The 17,441-nt window shown below is 41.9% G+C and overlaps 4 protein-coding genes and 1 long non-coding RNA gene across 6 annotated transcripts in view; 2 read left to right on the forward strand and 3 right to left on the reverse strand.

Moving 5' to 3' along the window:
* The first annotated feature begins 182 nt into the window (after positions 1–182).
* Trissin (trissin) lies at positions 183–727 on the forward strand. The gene is made up of 3 exons (XM_017246429.3): positions 183–297; positions 364–457; positions 515–727. The coding sequence occupies exons 1-3, from the start codon at positions 261–263 to the stop codon at positions 693–695; spliced, it is 312 nt and encodes a 103-aa protein (XP_017101918.3). The 5' UTR covers positions 183–260; the 3' UTR covers positions 696–727.
* A 130-nt stretch (positions 728–857) lies between these two features.
* On the reverse strand, positions 858–2,678 carry Rh6 (Rhodopsin 6). The gene is made up of 3 exons (XM_017246427.3): positions 1,849–2,678; positions 1,505–1,785; positions 858–1,148 (listed from the first exon to the last, which is right to left on the reverse strand). The coding sequence occupies exons 1-3, from the start codon at positions 2,554–2,556 to the stop codon at positions 1,028–1,030; spliced, it is 1,110 nt and encodes a 369-aa protein (XP_017101916.1). The 5' UTR covers positions 2,557–2,678; the 3' UTR covers positions 858–1,027.
* A 253-nt stretch (positions 2,679–2,931) lies between these two features.
* On the reverse strand, positions 2,932–3,899 carry B9d1 (B9 domain-containing protein 1). Its single transcript, XM_017246428.3, has 2 exons — positions 3,403–3,899; positions 2,932–3,339 (listed from the first exon to the last, which is right to left on the reverse strand). The coding sequence occupies exons 1-2, from the start codon at positions 3,794–3,796 to the stop codon at positions 2,999–3,001; spliced, it is 735 nt and encodes a 244-aa protein (XP_017101917.2). The 5' UTR covers positions 3,797–3,899; the 3' UTR covers positions 2,932–2,998.
* A 2,755-nt stretch (positions 3,900–6,654) lies between these two features.
* LOC138926630 (uncharacterized) lies at positions 6,655–7,539 on the reverse strand. Its single transcript, XR_011443215.1, has 2 exons — positions 7,313–7,539; positions 6,655–7,091 (listed from the first exon to the last, which is right to left on the reverse strand). It is a non-coding gene; the product is annotated as an uncharacterized lncRNA (long non-coding RNA).
* Positions 7,540–9,887: 2,348 nt separating this feature from the next.
* Positions 9,888–17,441, forward strand: part of AdamTS-A (ADAM metallopeptidase with thrombospondin type 1 motif A) — a 35,250-nt gene continuing 27,696 nt past the window's right edge. For both annotated transcript variants that reach the window (XR_011443062.1, XM_017246376.3), the window contains exon 1: positions 9,888–11,230. Coding sequence is in view for 1 of the 2 variants with exons in the window: in XM_017246376.3 (XP_017101865.2) it covers positions 10,811–11,230 (420 nt within the window). In the remaining variant the exon portion in view is untranslated. The remainder of the gene's footprint in view (positions 11,231–17,441) is intronic.

Below are 17,441 nucleotides of genomic sequence, written 5' to 3' on the forward strand. Positions count from 1 at the left end.
TGGATATATTTATTATGCCGTGCGTGTCCACATACTTGAGGAGAAGTTCTGGCTATTCATCTGCCACATGCTTCACTGAGCACTTTGAATATCCTGGTCAGCCCAGTCCAAGGAACTGCCAAGGCAAGAAGGGTATATAAAGATGTCATCCTGTAACTCGGTCCTTTTAGTTGTGGCTTTTCTGGGACACGGGACAGATCAGACTCGGAAGCGCCTATGAGTGTCGACAGTTCCTGAGCAGGATCCTAACTACAAGAACGATGCATTGGCTGGCGCATTTCCATATCATCTGGCTATGTGAGTTACTTTTAAAGGTTCTACATATGTACCACTTACATATATCTCTTATACCACTGACCTTAGGCATATGGTTACTGTGCCTAACCAGTTCTAACGCCATTCCATGCGACTCTTGTGGCAAGGAGTGCGCTAGTGCCTGCGGCACAAAGCATTTTCGGTAAGTGTCGAATAATATATACCCCTATTTTTTTATCTAAAAAAATCTTTAACTTAGGACGTGCTGTTTTAATTATCTACGAAAACGCAGTGATCCTGATGCTCTGCGCCAATCTTCCGATCGCAGGCTTATTGACTTTATCCTGCTGCAAGGACGAGCTTTGTTCACTCAGGAACTAAGAGAAAAACACAACAATGGCACCCTGATTGACCTCGGCTTGCAGACATACTACGGCTAACGACTCTCCGCAATTTCTACACTAATCCCTAAATCGATAATGGAACTGATTTTGACTAAAAAATACTCTTGTGGCAATGGCTAAAACGGTTGAAATGTTTGTAATGTTTATTTCAAAATAAAGGCGAAATCTTCTTTGGAACCCATCAAGAAGAGGTGTTACTTTGATTTTGTATCAATTGCAGTTTTATTTTTACATTACATTTATTTTTTTTTAACATTTTCTGGTTGCCATCTTTTTTTGTTTGTTTTCCATGAGTTGCAAAATAGTTTAGTCTGTGTAGATCTAGAGTTGTCAGTTCCCTACTGCTGCAGTCGTCGTCTCTGGTGTGTTTAGGCCTGGGACTCGCTGATTTCCGCGGTGGCCTGGGTCCTCGAGTCTGAGCCGAAGTCGTCCTTGCCGCATGCCAGGCAGGGCATCTTTTCCCGGAGCACCTGCTTGTACTTGGGATGGCTGTGAAAGTAAAAAAAATTAAATATTAAATGTTATAACAACTTATAAAGTAAAAAATATGTATTGAAGGGGAATTATCTGAAGATTCATTAGGCTTTTTCATTTCTTATTAAAATGAGTCAAGACTGCATTGTGATTATAATTATACCTATAGTTTCCCCAGAATATCTGACTCTAGATTGCTTTACCCAGAATTGCATCTTATTTACTGGAATTTAATATTAAAATGCGTCAAGATTGCAATCTTGTAAGTATATAACCAAGAGGAAAGACGTCCAGAGACGTCATATGGCCAGAGTAAAGAATAATATGTAAAGAAAGTGAAAGCTTTAAAATACTTTGATAACTAATATTACCTCAAGCCGTAAACAATGGGATTGCAAACAGCATTGGCCTTGGCAAAAACGGATCCGCAAATAGTGCTGAGAGGACTCAGGTGCATGGACTCGAAGATGCCAGCGTAGTTAATGATGGTATACGGGGTCCAGGCGAAGAACCACAGCGATATGGTGGTCAGAGCCACCTTGGCCAGCTTGATCTCGATGGCCTTGCTCTTGTCAGCCTCAGTGTTACGCAGAGACGCCACATTCATCTTCTTGGCCTGCTCCCGCATGGCCTTCTCGTGGGCAGCCACAGCCTGGAAGATTGGGAGAAACCAAATGGAAATGTGACGCAAAATTATGAGTCAAGCGATGCCTACCTTCATAATGTGCCAATAGGAGAAGATGATGGTCAGTAGTGGCGTGAGGTAGACCCACAGGGAGTAGACAATAATGTAGGAGCGATTCCACCAGTCCTTGGCGAAGTAATCAGTGCCGCAGGCGGTCATGTTTCCTTCGGGCACATACCGATTCCAGCCGAAGAGCGGGAACAGGGCCCAGGCACCGCAGATGATCCAGACGACCAGGAGACGGATTACGGCCGCAGTGGCGGTCAGGGGCTTCCTGGCCATGCCCTTCACAATGACACAGTACCGGTCGTAGGCAATCAGGGTCATCGACCAGATGGAGACACACCCGAAGAGTGAACCGAACATGCCGTAAAGCTCGCACAGGAACGGGCCCATGATCCAGGTGCCGTAGAATCCGTTTAGCACCACAGGCGGGAACATTGTGAACATCATCATGAAGTCGGAGAAGGCCAGGTTCACCACGAACATGTTGGAAGGCGTGCGCAGACCCTTCGACGAGGTGAAGATGTACATCACAATAAAGTTGCCCGTCAGCGACATGGTGCCGAGAATGGCGATCACAAACCCGATGATCCCGAACCACATGGGCTCGAGCGGGGGCCACTGGTACCAGTAGGGATCCACCATGTGCATGATCTCGGCGGGCACACTCTCCGCCAAGCTGAGGTTGCGGCCATCGCGCATGTACGCTAAGGTCGGGGGATTCAGGCTGATCATGGTGCTGGATCGCTGGGTGGACTTCGGTGGTGGCTTCGTCGTCTGTTATCGGGATGGTGCTGTGGCTGCACTACTCTCTGTCCATAGTAGGCGCGGACTCGGCGCGAATGCCTGCGGCAGAAGACCGTCCACGTCTTTATATTGCCACTTGTGTCCAGCCAGTCTTAGACTAATTGCCCTAATCCAATTATTTGGCACTTGGCCAATCCAAAGTTAGCGGATTCGAATTGGGCCCTCGATTGCTGCAATTTGCTGCGTCGGATTAGGCTCGAAGCGCGTCATTTCCGAGCCGTCTTAGCCACATTTTGGGGCGGAGGGGCAAGGTCAAGTTTGAGGCTACCCCACACCAACCACGCCCACCACTCATCAATTAGATTAAGACAAACTATTTCCCGCTTCGCCAAGTTCACGTTTTATTGTCACATAAGTTCGATTCTCGTCCTCAGGCATGCCAGTGGTAGCCCAGCTTGCGGGCTCCCCTCATTACGGTGGCCAGCTGGAACTCCAGGCTGCCGTACGACTCCATCGAAAGACCCTTGCACTTGAGGTTGTCCAGCAGAACCTTGGGATCTTTTAGTTCCGGCTCCCGTCGCAGCAACCAACTAGTGATGTCGGCCAACATACTCGGACACTTTGGCATGAGGATGGGGGTCTGCAGCTGCTCCAACTGTTCTGTAGGACGGCGGCTGCCAAAGACAGGTAAATGCACGTGGGCATAGCCAAGCAGGGTCTCCCGACCCTGGCTACCGTTGCGTCCAAACACGCTCACCAGGATCTGTGGCCCTGGGTTGGGATTTGAGATTACAAATATTAAAGGTTTCAACAAAAATAATCAATTTCACCCACAGCCAAAGGGACTGGTGCTCTTGTAGGTCACTTCGATGGGCATGTTGAAGACAATCGGTTCGTTAAAGTGGCCGCTCCGGTTGGTGGCCATCTGGGTGAGTCCGTGTTGTGGTCCGGAGGCCAATTGCCAGTCGGGTCCTGCCACCAGTTCATAGCGCAGGAACACAAACTCCCTGTCCGGACCCAGTGGAAATGTGGCTGAGACTATTTGACCCGTGATGCACACACTGAAGTAGCTGGCAGTGGTTTTCCCGTCCATCGTGTCCACCGAACAACTAGTTTGTTTGGGCGCCTTGGACTTTTTCCTGGCCCTTTTGGGCTTATGTTTATTTCTTTCACTCGACGGAGTGGTGTCCTGGTTGCCCGGGAGACTAATACCTTCGCTGGTGCTCATTGCGCCGCCTTTTGACTCTCAATAAGGGTGAGTTTTTCTATAGTTTCTATTATATTTTCCACCTGACAGTTAGTGAGTCAAGGGTAAGTGTTGTAAAAGGTGGTAATATAATTATATCCCTCAAATTTTACCTTCCATTTTAATGTAAAGAAACCCCAAAAGTTAAGGGTAGAAATCGGTAGTTTTAATTGTATTTTTTTTTTTTACCTACATACAATTTTTTACATAAAACCAATAACTCCATGATTCCACAAGCTTTTTTCTTCTAATAAAATAAAAAAAAACCTTAAAAATTACATAATCTTTTAATGGCGCATCTAAGACAAAAGTTACACCTGAACAGTCCAGTATTTAATGTTGGACCCAGCAATTCCTATTATTTATAGCTTCGTGGTGGATAGTATATGGCCTGTCTATATTTAATAATAGTCAAGTTAAAGCTCCAACGGTAATTTCCTTGTCTTGTTGATTTAATTAATGAGCCTTAAATGCATGTTCATTAATAACACTAATGATGTCTTTGGTTACAATGGCCAGTTATCGTAATATACTATGGCTGGACCCTTTGTCTTGGTAATTTAGTTAATGCCCATTCGGGGAACAAAGTGTTTGATTCGCACACTTTGTCAAGCCCCGGGCGTCTGGGCATGTCGACGCCAATGTAATTCAATATGATCGGACTTACATGGTCCATTTTGCATATGGAGCTAACATATCTGCATGCGAATTATACGTGACAATTACAAGATAATTATTCATTTTTCTGGGCTGGCCGACAGCCTGGGCGTGTGCTGGATCGTGTGCTCAATAGGTCAATTGCGATCGAGGAGCACATGGCACCTAAATACTGACTCAAGAGGTTCTTCGGCCACGTTCGCCCGAGTAATTAATGTTGTAATGGACGTTTAGTAATTTATAGCTGCCAACGCGGTATGCTGATAAATCATTGGAACAATTGCCGGCGCTACCGAAACGGGAAGTCGGGCCTCTCGATCTCCGGTGCCACTCCCCGCCAGTGTGTAACCTGCACCCTCCGTTCTCCGTTTTCCGTCTGTATTCTGTATTATGCAATGGGAAACTGGTCAAGAGCCGAGGCGGCATTACCATACTGCAAGCGTAATTAAAATGCGCCCCAAGTAATGCCAATGGTTCAAGGCGATCTCAGACAGCTCAACTCCTGTTTCCCATCCCACGCGCATCTTGCACCTTCTCGAGATGCAGATGATCTTCGCACCACTCGGTTTGGCTTGTCATGGCAGCTGTGCCTCTGCCGGTGGGTTGTATTGTGGGGCGCTGAGTGGTGCAGCTGCTGGGCCAGCCAAATGGTATGCTGCAATCGTTGATCACCGATCGAGTGGTATACATTTAAAGAAAAGTATATTTAAAACATAAAGCGTGCTTATGGCGCTTGGGGATTTGAATGATAATATAGATTCATTTTATAACTGGCTTAAAATAATAAAAATACATATATAAAATTTATTATTTATTAACAAGCTATGATTGTTTGTTGCAGTGCAGAATTAACACCATGTGCATTTTTTTTACGGAATAAGCCCCTTTGGGGGCACTCAAAACAAAAGCTTAGGCTTAGTCGCGAGTTAAAGCCATCCGACATCGGGCCATACATCAGGCATTATGCCATAAGCCGTAAGCAGCTCAAGCCATTCTGCAGCAGTGTAACCGGAGAGTGGCGACTTCGCGCTAAATCGACATAATTTTGGAAAATTCTTCTATTACCCGCAAAGTCGGGGGCCACACAATGCCGGGCCGACCATAGCCGCCTGCATTCAATTACGTTTTTGGAATCAATGAACTGAAAAATTATTCAGAAAGAAATATGTATATATTTCATTCTTTTATTGGGCGGTTCTCGTTTTGGTTTCAAGTTGGCTCGCCTTATATAAAACCGATTCATATCCATTGAGTGGCAAATGCAATTTTCAATTGAAGTCTTCGGCAGTGCAACACAAGGCGTTGCATTACTGAAAGTGGAGAGGCGTGTGCGCGAGTAAGTAACCGTCTGGAGTTCTTTCTGGGACCGGGTATCCCAGGGCCAACTTTCGAAAGGGGGATCCCATCGAGCAGACCAGAGTTCTAAGCACTATTTCCCTGGAAACTATGGGTCGAAAATCGCATTACCTCCAGCATTGGCGGAATATGTTGTTCAAAGATTATTTTATATTTGAATTGTGGCTGATCTTTCAACGGGCACTCAACTTTTATGGCCACAGAGCGGCGGTACTCTAAAAATGTTTTCCATTTCACTTCAATTCAAGTAGTTCCAACATGGATACATAAATAAATAAATTGCAAGCCCAGTTCGTACCATTTGCACGCCAGTGTCTTCGACATTGGCCATCGACATCCATTCCAATACACAGTGATTATTTAATCAATAAAATGTACTGCAATTTGATTCAAAAAACCAATAAAAAAGAAGTCTGCTAAATTGCAAAAAATTTAAGTTAGATAATTTATTATTAAGACGTAAATAAAATATAATATTCATAAATTCCGACAGTGTTTCATAAGGTTGTTTATGTATGCTTTCAAATTTTAAACCAAGAAGCCACATATGCTAGGTCTAATTTTTGATTTAGAAAATCTGGTCAAGGTAATTCTTTTAGTTTCCAGTTATAAGTTCCAGTTTAAATAAAAATATAACATTTAGTTTATTTGGTTGGCTTTTTTCTCTCCGTGAGTCTATATATAAACCACTAGTAGTTTATATTTTGCGCAGTGCGTGGGCGTGGACCAGTCTCAGGGTCAACGCACCACCACCATCATCACCACCACCACCCCCAGCCCTATTGCCTAAAAACCCATATAGATCAGCACCGACGTCGCCATCTGTGTGCGCGCTGTCATAGTGGCTCTATGCTGTATTTGAATGGATGATATATGCCATACAGTTAAGTGAAATGTATCTTCGAGATACGCCAACTATGGGAGTATAGCAAATTCTTCTTACGCATGTCTCTCGATGCCGATGCCGATTCCGATTCCTGCCGCTGATTGACAGCGCAAGTAATTGAGTTTGATTTTTGCGAATTTCCAGAATTTAGACATCACCATCAGCATCGGACATCACCATCGACGATCCCATTATGCCCCCGATGCTGGCTGTGCCGGGGTGATGGGTTCGGGTTCGATCTCTAAAAAAGGTTTGTGTTTAGTTAGCCCAAATATTTGATTCGATTTGATTGAGCAGCTGTCAGAGGAACTTAAAACCTGAGCGCTTAATAATTCCAGTGGCCTTTGGAATGGCTGTCTCGGAATGGCTTTCGCTAGCCTTCCATCATTCAATCAGGATCAATATTTATCAATCAAGCGTGTGTGGGTGAGCAGAAAAAAAGAAAAAAATAAAAATAAAAGAAATAAGAGTGAATGGAACTATGTGAGCAGACATTTACGTAAAAACCTATGTATGTAGATAAATGAAAAAGCGCCGAAATGAAGGAACAACGCACGCACAAAGTCTTTAAATATACAACTCGGTGATGGCACACTCACTCAAAAATGTATGCTGCCGGGCCGGCCTAAGAAGGCTGCGCGTGTTGGACGCACGGACGGATAAACAGACAGTGCGTCTGATATCGATCATTGATCCACGCCCGATCGAGGGCCCTTCGCAACCTCTCGCCTTCCTCTCCAAACTAATCCGACTCCAAATGAATTATGTGTCTATACACGAGGGATCTCAGGCAACTACTAGTAACTATAACGTGGGGTTTCCACTATATCTACTGCCAAACAAAAAAAAACTGAATAGATGGATGCTCGTGCTGTCTAATGATCTAAATGCGTTAATTATTAAGATGCGATGTAGATCTGGAAATATACACACATAGATGGATGGATAGATAGATAGATACATTGTGGCTGGCCTGTGGTCAGCATCAGTTGCTTCCTCGTCTCGAGTGCGTTTGATCATTCACATCTGAAAGCAGCGGCAACTCTTTGAGAACTATTCCCTAATTCGGACAGCATGCTTCTCTGACTAATAGTTTTTAATTAGCAAAAGATTTTCCAAATAAAATGATTTCTGGCACATGTAAAAGTTCTTGTTTCTTGGCCATAAATTAGTTGTGAAAGTAAGGATGGTGTTTCTAAATGAATATTTAGACCCCTTCCCCATAGGGTATTCATGGGGTCGGCGTAGCGCCTTGTTTTATTTTGTATACACTTGCCTCTTGATTTTTATGGCTGTTTTGTAAGAGTTGTTGTTTTGGCTGCTGTTTAATGTTAGCTTCATTTGGCTGGCAGTTTGTTGTTGTTGATTACAAAACAAGCGTTGCATATTGCATAGTTTCTGTTTCTGTTGCAATGCAACGCCCCGTTGATGTTCGTTCTTCCCGGAATCTCCTCCGGCCCCGCATTAGCCGGCATAAGGAGGCATTGCCCACTCATTCCATTCGGACCAGGCGCGTATCTTGAGGAATTATTTTCAAATTTTTGCTTTATTGCTGCCAGAAAGCTGGCGAAATGGATTTTTAATTTCCAACTATATTTTAATTTGGCAAACGAGCTCCCTCGTCTTTTAATTGATTAATTCTTATTGCTGCTTTTGATTAAAGAAAATATTTAGTATACAATAGGGTCAATTGCTACATATGGTAATTTTGTGTGGAAGAGTTCTGGAGCGCTTCGTTACTATTTTTGTCCACTGACGCGATCTGTAGATTGATCTTGACCCACATTGGCCAATATCCAGCAGATGTCGCAAATGTTTGTAGGCTTTCCAGTTAGATATTGTATAACAGGGAGCTTAATTCTTTTCTTGTTAAATGGATCAAATATATATGTATAACTGTTATTTTCTATTTTCTTATTTTCTATATCTCTCATGGAGCAAAACCTCAACTTTCTGCTCAACTCAACCTCAACTTCACATACAAACAAAACAGCAGAAACCCTTTTCATGACGTTCTTCTCCTTAGAATGGATGCTTTTGACACTCTTTATGGCCTCTTATTAAGCCAATATTTACATTTAGGGCTGACTGACAGTGATTTGACGACTAATGTTAGCTTTACTTTCTTCTTTTTTATAAAATTGAGTCATTTAACAAACGATTGGTCACTTGGTTCCAAAGTTACACAGAATCTTTATCAACCTGCCATAGTGTTTTCCAAATTGTAAAGATAATACCCCATCTTGTATATTATTTTGTAAAGCTTATCCGGATACTGTGGTATGTTAACTCTCCAAATCTGAAAATATGTTTTTGTAAAAATTTTGTAAATATGTTTTTGTAAATAGAATTTTAATTTATTGCATTTCCCATGAATAAACAATTTCTGACGAATAAACTTAATTTCTTATGAACAAAATATATGCCCTTAAATTAATATTAAGATGCTGTATTTTGCTTAAGCGTATTTTCCAATGATTAAAATATGAGTTAGTTATGAGACTATCAACTAAATGATTTTTAAGCTTAATTTCCATTGAATAATATAAGTACATTCATACATATGTACATATGAGTCTTAAATGAGTAAAAGGTTAGTCTATCACTTTTTCATATCAGACCACATGGCCTTGAAGAGATTGCCGAAAATTGTTACTAGGCTAGCATCAGATTTATCTTCCCAGAAAACCTCTCCTACTTGGACCGCTGTCCAAATCTTATGCTATCTTATCTATGTACTTTTTTGGAAAGGGAAAGTCATTTCAAGAAAGGTTAGAGAACCTTTTTATTACCAAACGAAATAAAGCTTGCAAAAAAGGTAACTTAAGAGAGTTTGGTCCGCTCTTTTAAGCCTCTCACGCCGAGAGGCTTTCTGTGCTCTCGGCCGCTCTTTTTTCGTTTCTCGGCTCTAATTCGGATTGGATCGGATGAGATCGGCTGTTTGTGTGCTGTTGTTCTTGTTGCTGGGGACTTCCTGGGGCACTCACATGGCACCGTATTAGCCACGGGCCTTAGGGACCAGATCAGGGATCAGAGGAATCGCACATCCCCATCTGTAGGACTGTATACACGCCATATCATATGTACATATAGAGTCTTCCGAAAAGAGAGATACTTTTTGCTTTTGCCGGGCCAGCGAATGTTCATATTGTATATACTCATGAGCGTTTTTATGCTTATTCAGTCGCGAGTCGACTGTCGAGCGAGTTATAGCATTTGGATTCTTCTCTCAGGTTCGCTGTTTGTTTGCGCGCGGGGCTCTTTTTTGGCAACTTGACAACTCGCCGATGATAGTACGATATCAATCGCGATTCCGAATTCGATTAAGCTTAGATTACGTATCCGGCCCGTGGGCTTTAGTATTCTTTTGTTCCGAAGTGATCGTGGTGCGGCGCGAGTGTTCTTGCTAACTTTGAGGCCAACCTTCGCAAACGCCAGAAGGCAAAAAGCCGAAACGCCGAAAAGCCAAATAACCAAAAAGCCACAAAGCAGCCAGCAACGCTGCAGCCAGCAAATCGTCCAAAAAGAAAGCCAAGCCGACCCAGAATGCCAAAGGTGACTAAGTTAATGGTGCAGCGGCTCGAAAGTGATTGCATTCAGGGCGTTTCAACTAAAACGATGTGTGAAGTTTAAAACTGCTCAACGAACATTGGCGATTTGTGGAGATTAAATCCGAAATTATGTACAAAGCTCTATAGTAGTAGCATGTAGATACACTATCTTAGTTTATCTATTATATATCTTAGTTTATCTCAGCACACAGATGCTGCCGCGTTAGTTAGTCCGTGTACGAACGAACGAGCCGTTACTTAATTTTTTCGGCGGGTGCGTTGCTCACGGCTACGGAACGGAACGACACGATACTGTCGCATTTCAATTAACAAAATAAGCAAAGAGCCAAAGAGCCAACACACAGATACACACGCATACGCATACGCACGCGCCTACGAATACATACAAACGTAGGAAATAAACGCACACGCACACTGAGTGGATTGTGAATCGATTTCGCGCGCATTTTTGCACGTGCCACCAGCGCCATCGCCATCGCCACCGGATAACAGATCAGTGACGATAGTGGTGGCACAGACTTTTAAATGGAACTTCCGGATCCGCTCTGTCCCGTCATGTCCCTGCCGCAGTCCCACGCCACACCCACGGAGGGCGCCAAGGAGGCCAAGGAGGCTTTATCCGAAGCCGAAACCGAGGCAGAGGGAGATCGACTGCTGGACAATTACTACCCTGCCCCCTACGCCAGTGCCACTGCCACATTGCGCTCGACGGCGTCCGGCCGAAGCAATCTAACCAGCAGCACGATAGTCTGCGAATCCCCCGGGGCTGTTGGGGAGGCGGATGACGGCTACTTCGACGGCAGCGAAGATGGCAACGAATGCTGCCGACGGTCGGCAAACGACCTTGACGATACCGTGCTGCGGTACTCCCTCAAAGGCCCGCCCCCCGAGCTCTACTCACCCAAGAAGGAGTTCATCTCCAAGGGACCGATAGCGGATAGACAGGTAGGTGTTTCCGTTTCAAGCCTCGGCCACCTAGCCACGGACGGCCGCCTTTAATTTCGTGGCGTGATGTCCAGATCTCGGATTCTCGGGCTTACTTTTGTTGTACAATATGTTTTATATTCCATTTATTTTGGTTTTATTCGGCCGTTCAGTTTTCCTTTTTCGTTTTATTTCTTTTTTTTTATTATTTATTTATTTATTTTTATGTTTTATCGAAATCGGCTGGCGAAGCGAAAACCAAATTCAAGTTAATTTATTGCATTGATTCCACATCGATGTGCCGAGTTCTTTCCTTTCTTTTATAATTTCGCTTGATTTGTCGATATTTTGGTGTGCTTGTCTCGTTTTTGTATGCCACATTGTTTCAGTCTATTTTACTTTGTTTTATTTTTATTTGTTTTATTTTTTGCCTCCCTTTTCGATTTTGATTAAATGCCGCGGCTCGCGGGGAGCCAAAGAAAGCGTCGTCGCTTTTGGACATCGCATTTGAATTCACACGCTTCACTGCACACCCGGCAACCGAAAAAGTCAACATATCGTCGATCCAAGCTCAATTTTGGCGAATAATTTTTGGACAATTTTTGTCGAGGCAATTGAACCGAAAGCGACAGCGGCTCATTATCAACTGCAACCGAAATTGATATGCAGACGGGATCATAACAATATGTTACATTACCCATTAGGTGGTTTTATGATCCCCAGTTTATGAGTCACAGCCGTAGCATCGTTTTCATGTACGTCAGGATGGCGATGTTTTGGCCTGCTGACTCTTGACGTTTCCGCAGTTCTTGTCATCTTCAGAGAACTCTTTCTGCATTAGATATATAATATGAAAAAGATAAAAATTTTGATAGCTCTGAAGGTGTTAGTTTACAGTAACTCTGGAGCTTACTAGAGATAATAGATAAAACAAAAGTAAATAGAAAGTGGGTTTGATAAATATTTATATCCGTTCCTTGTGGAGTTCAATGGTAAAATTTACAATGCCTGCAAATGTGTGTTACTGGCAGATTTATTAGTATTAGAAAAAGATTAGATATACCCGTAAAAAAATTTAAAACAAAATAACGTTCGAGTTTATACAAGATAAGTATTAAGAAGAGTATCCAACATTTCTAGTTATAGGTTTATTTTCTGGTACTTGAATCTATTTGTCAAAAAAATGCGGAAAATGTCACTAATTTGGGAGGAATTTCATACAAATGATGCACTTGAAAGGGGTAATGTCATTTTTACAAGCTGCATGCTTTTGTCAAACCGTTTTCACACTGCATATAATTAAGGCTTTTACAATAAGCCAACGGACGGGACGTGACAGCAACAAATAAAGAAACAAGCTAGAAACATGACATTGGGAGGAAGGGGGCCATTTGAATTTTATCAGCGTCTACCCAGGCGGGAAAACGTATGTTAAATTACGGAAAACAACACGCACCGAATGCGCTCGGACGGAGTTCATGAGTAAATACATGCTGGATGCTCATTAGGAAGTCTAAAAGCTAAGCTCTGCTGATAACACAGTCCACTGGTGGCCATGTGTAATGTTCTAACCCCCTGGGATGGAATCGCTGGTGGAATGGGAAGTCAATGAGTTTGCTGACAGCTGCCAATATAGGCTATACTATAGTTTATAAGGCACGGCGCTTTAAAGTATTCGGGCACATGAAAAATTGTGACATTTTTCAGTTTATTCTGTTATTTCTTATTTTTTTTGGCGCCTTGGATCTGTCGGGTCGTGAGATACTTGCTGTAAGTATTGTAAACTGTATTGTACAAGATGAAATTTGCACAATGTCTAGAATTTAAATATTTATTTATTTAATTTTTTCCTTTTTGAATTTTTATTGTTTTGATTTTTTTTTGTTTTTGTTGGTGAGTCGTACGTCGTCGCCTTGCGCGTGTTTCTTTGTCCCCTCCGGTTTCGGGTTATTTATTTTGTCTTCAATTTTGAATACCCGGTACTTGGGGACTAGAAGGGTATATTAAATATTTGAGAATTTTAAGAGTCCTCCTGTTTATGTAACGTCGGACAAGCCAAACGAGCCATGACGAAAAGTATGCTATTCAAATTTTTAAATGTGGATTGGGTAGAGAAAGAACTACCGGGTATCATATAGTCGAAAGATTCGACTTCTTAGAGCTTTTAATTTTTTTTCCTCTACTTTAAATAAAAATGAAGACAACTTTTGGCGTTCATTGACATTAAAAATAAGAAAAGTAATGAAAAGGAAACGGTGTGCTCACATTTCTGAAATCGAACGTTTGTCAATGGCCCAAACTTACGAAACTTGGCGAAAAATCCTCCTATACATACGTGTGGGTGTTGACGAATTGCTGGGGTGGTGGCGACTGCCAATTCCATCCAAGAAACTGGATGATGTATCACAGACCCGGCGGTCTGGCCTCGGAGACTACGTGTAATGATCATCAAATATTCTGCTCGGCTATCGCTGATGAAAACGATACAATACCAATCTGTATGGCCATTTGTATGCTAATTTTTAGGGCGTGCCCCGGCAGCCCTTCGTCTCGAATAGCCGGGGTGACAAATAATTTGTCAGAATAATAATGCCTTCCAGTAAAGAGCCACAAAGGCAAGCGAAACAATAACCAAAAGCCACAAAATAATTTCAAGTAAAAAGCCAAAAAAAAACCAAATAATTTTAAGTGTGATGCCGGGGCGTGACTTTAGGGTGTTCACAGTATGTTGTTCGGAGTTGCTTTCAGAGTTCACAGTATTTTATTTTGAATTTAATTTATATATATTTTTTTCGGCAAAAGATAGTTACGTGATCTGCATACAAGACCGAAGACCCGCATCCCCCGCCCCACCCTTGGAGCACCACCCACGTTCCCGAGAATCTCAAAGTCCCCAACTACTTATTTTCTAGCTTACAAAAACTGTCAAAATGATGAAAAAATGCTTATAAAAAATGGGAATAATCTTTATGAAATAGTCGAAACAGTTGTACTCTACTTAGTGGTAATTTATTGTTCTTCTTAGCAACGGAATAAAATATTCTTTGAGAATAGAATCTTTATACATACCCCCTTTAAATGTTTAAAATTTTGGATATCAAGAGAAGAGTATAAGAAAGATGTGGTAAAGCCAGGCCTGACAAGTGATTGCTCATTTTAATTAATTCTTTTTTAATTTATCAGTCAAGATTAATGTGAAACATGTTCAATCTGGCTAGAAGTTGGTTTTCGAAACCCAAATCGGTATTGGCCTAGCCGGGGTTTTTGAGTTAATAATTTAAATATGGATTTAAGCGGCCTTTTTCAGCGGGGTATTAGCATAATTGGTGGCCAGCCAGTGTCCATCCCCGGCTTCCAAGCCAATCCACTCAAGGCGAAAACACCTTTAATAATTATCTATCCAATTTTTCTTCACGTTCATTCGATGTTTCAGTTTGTGTCTTTGCTGGTCGCAGGTCGTGAATGAATTTTTCAGCAAATTATTTGAATTTTTTTGGTAAATAAAAATTTGTTTAACTGCCTTGTTGGCTTACATCAAAAGCCAGAACCGCCCATCAAGCACAAGCTGGTTTCTATTCAACCTGATTGTCTTTGGGGCCTATCTCAACGCTTTATTCGGTGTTTAGTATGCCCCAGCCCGGCCATACATAGTAGGACAGGTCGGAGGAGCCTGAGACGAAGTTACCTGCCTCTCTGGCTATCTTAATGATTTTTTATTTATTTGCTGCCATTTGTTGTGAGCCGTCTTATCGCATTTGTGACCATTTCCAGCCAGAGCGTGTAACATAACTTTACATAAATCCATTATATTTTATTTTTAACGACACTCTTTTAATTATTTCGCCCTGGCGGCGGTGGCATCATCATCGATCCCATCTTCACGGTCAAGGCAGCCAGACAGCCAATGCTGGATCATCGGAGCATTATCGATACTGTCGCTTTGCATTTAAATTTTGGGGATCCAAGACGAGACGCTAGAAGTCGACTCGAGACGAGACGAGACGTGAGTGAAGATACTCTTTGGGGCGGTCTTTATTCATATGCTAAACTCCTCCGAATTCAGAAGTCAGAAGTGGTTTAGCTGGGCCGACGGGCTCGGCATTTATTTAAAAGCAATTTGAAAACCTTGGGGCACATCATCACTTTATCATTAAACGCGAATGGGTGCAGCAGCATAAGCTGGACGCAGCCAGCAGTCTAAATACAAAAAGAAAAGGTTCCCTAATGGCATCGTTTTATTGCTTTATTCTTTTTCTGTTGATTTTTATTAATATTTCAACCAGGAGGATTGGGATATGTTTTGTTTAGGTCTGCCTTTGTTTCGATTCCTTGGAATTAGACGAGGCATTGCGGTTCTTGTGGCCGCGATCTATGCAGGGTGTTATTTATATTCTTATTGGGGTATAGCTTGATTTATGGGACAAGTGATGTCGTTTTGATTACGCATCAAGTATACGCCCAGTGGGTCCCAGTCGGTACCCTTGCAGTTTCTGTCAGTTCGATGGAAAAACTCAGCATTCCCATTCCCATTCCGATTCCGATTCCCATTCCCATTCTTCTGGGAAGCCCAGTGCTCAATAGATACCTGACATTTATAAATATAACGTATAATCGCATTATTGCCACACGCCCTCTGTTTCTTTTTGGTGAAATCGAATATTGGCGAATCAAATGCCAGCCTCAGGGCATTTGTTTAACGGTTTCGACAACTAAGCGGCAACTAGAAACAAAACAGATCGCAATTTGCATACGAAATCAATTCGGAGTCATTAATAAATCGACCTGTTTTATTTATTATTTATTTACATTTCGCTCGTCGCTTTGGTCAAATATATTTCCGCATTTAAGCATCGTATCCGATTTGTTAGCGGCAATAGCCCAGCCATAAATTTGTTGATTTGTTTGTAACGAGCAGATAAATCGTCTTGCCCCACCACGCCACAGTTTTTTTATTATCATTGATCCCTTTGGAAAATGATGTTATTGTTGAACCTTTAAAAATAAACAGCAGTGGGCAATTTCGGCTGTTTGGTTTGGTAGCCACACAGCTGGATTTACTATCTACTTTGCTATCTTTTCCAGTAAACTTCACACGTGTTGGCATTTTACGATGAATTTAACGTAGACCTAGGACCACACAAGTGTTTCCCTTAGAGACAGAGCAACGGATCAACAACTTGTGCCTCAACGCCATGTATAAAAACTTACACTCAACTTCGGCCCGTTTCGATCAGCTGGTAGTTTATAGATAGATGTTAATTTGCAGTGACAGAATTGCACGTCACGCAAGTTCCATGTTTACCCAAATGTTTAGCACAAGAAAAGCACACATGTTGCTTACACGGTTCGAGGTTCGAATTTGAGGCGAAAAACATCAGCATTACTTTAAAACAGCTCAAAATTTCTGAGACTATGTCAAATATATTTTTTTTAATAAATAGCTTTAATTTCCCAATAATGTGACATAATAGTGATAAGAAAATTGTTCTGTACTGTGACCTTATATTTGATTGTAAGATGTTATAACTTCTTAGAAGTCTTTAATTTTAATTTTAATATTTTTAGATGACTCAAATTTGACACACTCGTATCTAGCATACTTGCTGATATCTATTTTTTGGTCTTAAGGGATAATAAACTTAAAGCCAATACTATAAAATCCTCGTATCTAATCGTGAACTGTAGTAGTCTTTAGGTGGTAAGTCTTATGAGTCTCACAGTATAATAACTATTATAGGCATTAATTTTTTCAAGTGGATTCTAGATGTTGTGCATACGATCGATTTGGCCTGCAAACGATCTGTGAAGAAATGCTAATTAATGCTGGCCCAGCTGATAGCAACAAGCCCGGTGCTCTTATCTGCGGTGCGGTGCCTCCCTGAACAGGGGCACGTTTTAAAGTCTGGAAGAGTGTTTTTTTTATTTTCAGCTCAGCTGTTCCGCTCGAACAAACAGACTTTTTGTTTCTTCTCATAATATTAAACCTAAATTAATAAAAATTTATTATGGGTTCTATTTTTGTCTGCTCCCATGGGCCGAACCCTGATAATAATTCTTGATTATAATTCCCCAAACCCTTTGGACCGGACCTACGTATGAAATTTGATTTTCATGATGGAGTGCATGGATCGCTTTCAATATTCGACTTTTAACACATTCTCAGTGAACTTGAGGCGTTCTATTTATTATTTACGCAAGTGCACTTACTCATATGTTGAAAAAAATACAATAT

This window comes from Drosophila bipectinata, chromosome 3R (assembly GCF_030179905.1).
Source record: "Drosophila bipectinata strain 14024-0381.07 chromosome 3R, DbipHiC1v2, whole genome shotgun sequence".
NCBI classification, from domain to species: domain Eukaryota; kingdom Metazoa; phylum Arthropoda; class Insecta; order Diptera; family Drosophilidae; genus Drosophila; species Drosophila bipectinata.

Bases quoted from the DNA above. Each gene is read 5' to 3' on its own strand.
- Rh6 (XM_017246427.3), bottom strand. From the start codon at position 2,556: ATGATCAGCCTGAATCCCCCGACCTTAGCGTACATGCGCGATGGCCGC. The intron at 1,786-1,848 runs GTAGGCATCGCT...CCAATCTTCCAG, and splicing joins CCTATTGGCACATTATGAAG to GCTGTGGCTGCCCACGAGAA. The intron at 1,149-1,504 runs GTAATATTAGTT...TTACTTTCACAG, and splicing joins CCCATTGTTTACGGCTTGAG to CCATCCCAAGTACAAGCAGG.
- Trissin (XM_017246429.3), top strand. From the start codon at position 261: ATGCATTGGCTGGCGCATTTCCATATCATCTGGCTAT. The intron at 298-363 runs GTGAGTTACTTT...CACTGACCTTAG, and splicing joins TTTCCATATCATCTGGCTAT to GCATATGGTTACTGTGCCTA. The intron at 458-514 runs GTAAGTGTCGAA...TCTTTAACTTAG, and splicing joins TGCGGCACAAAGCATTTTCG to GACGTGCTGTTTTAATTATC.
- B9d1 (XM_017246428.3), bottom strand. From the start codon at position 3,796: ATGAGCACCAGCGAAGGTATTAGTCTCCCGGGCAACCAGGACACCACT. The intron at 3,340-3,402 runs GTGGGTGAAATT...ATCCCAACCCAG, and splicing joins GAGCACCAGTCCCTTTGGCT to GGCCACAGATCCTGGTGAGC.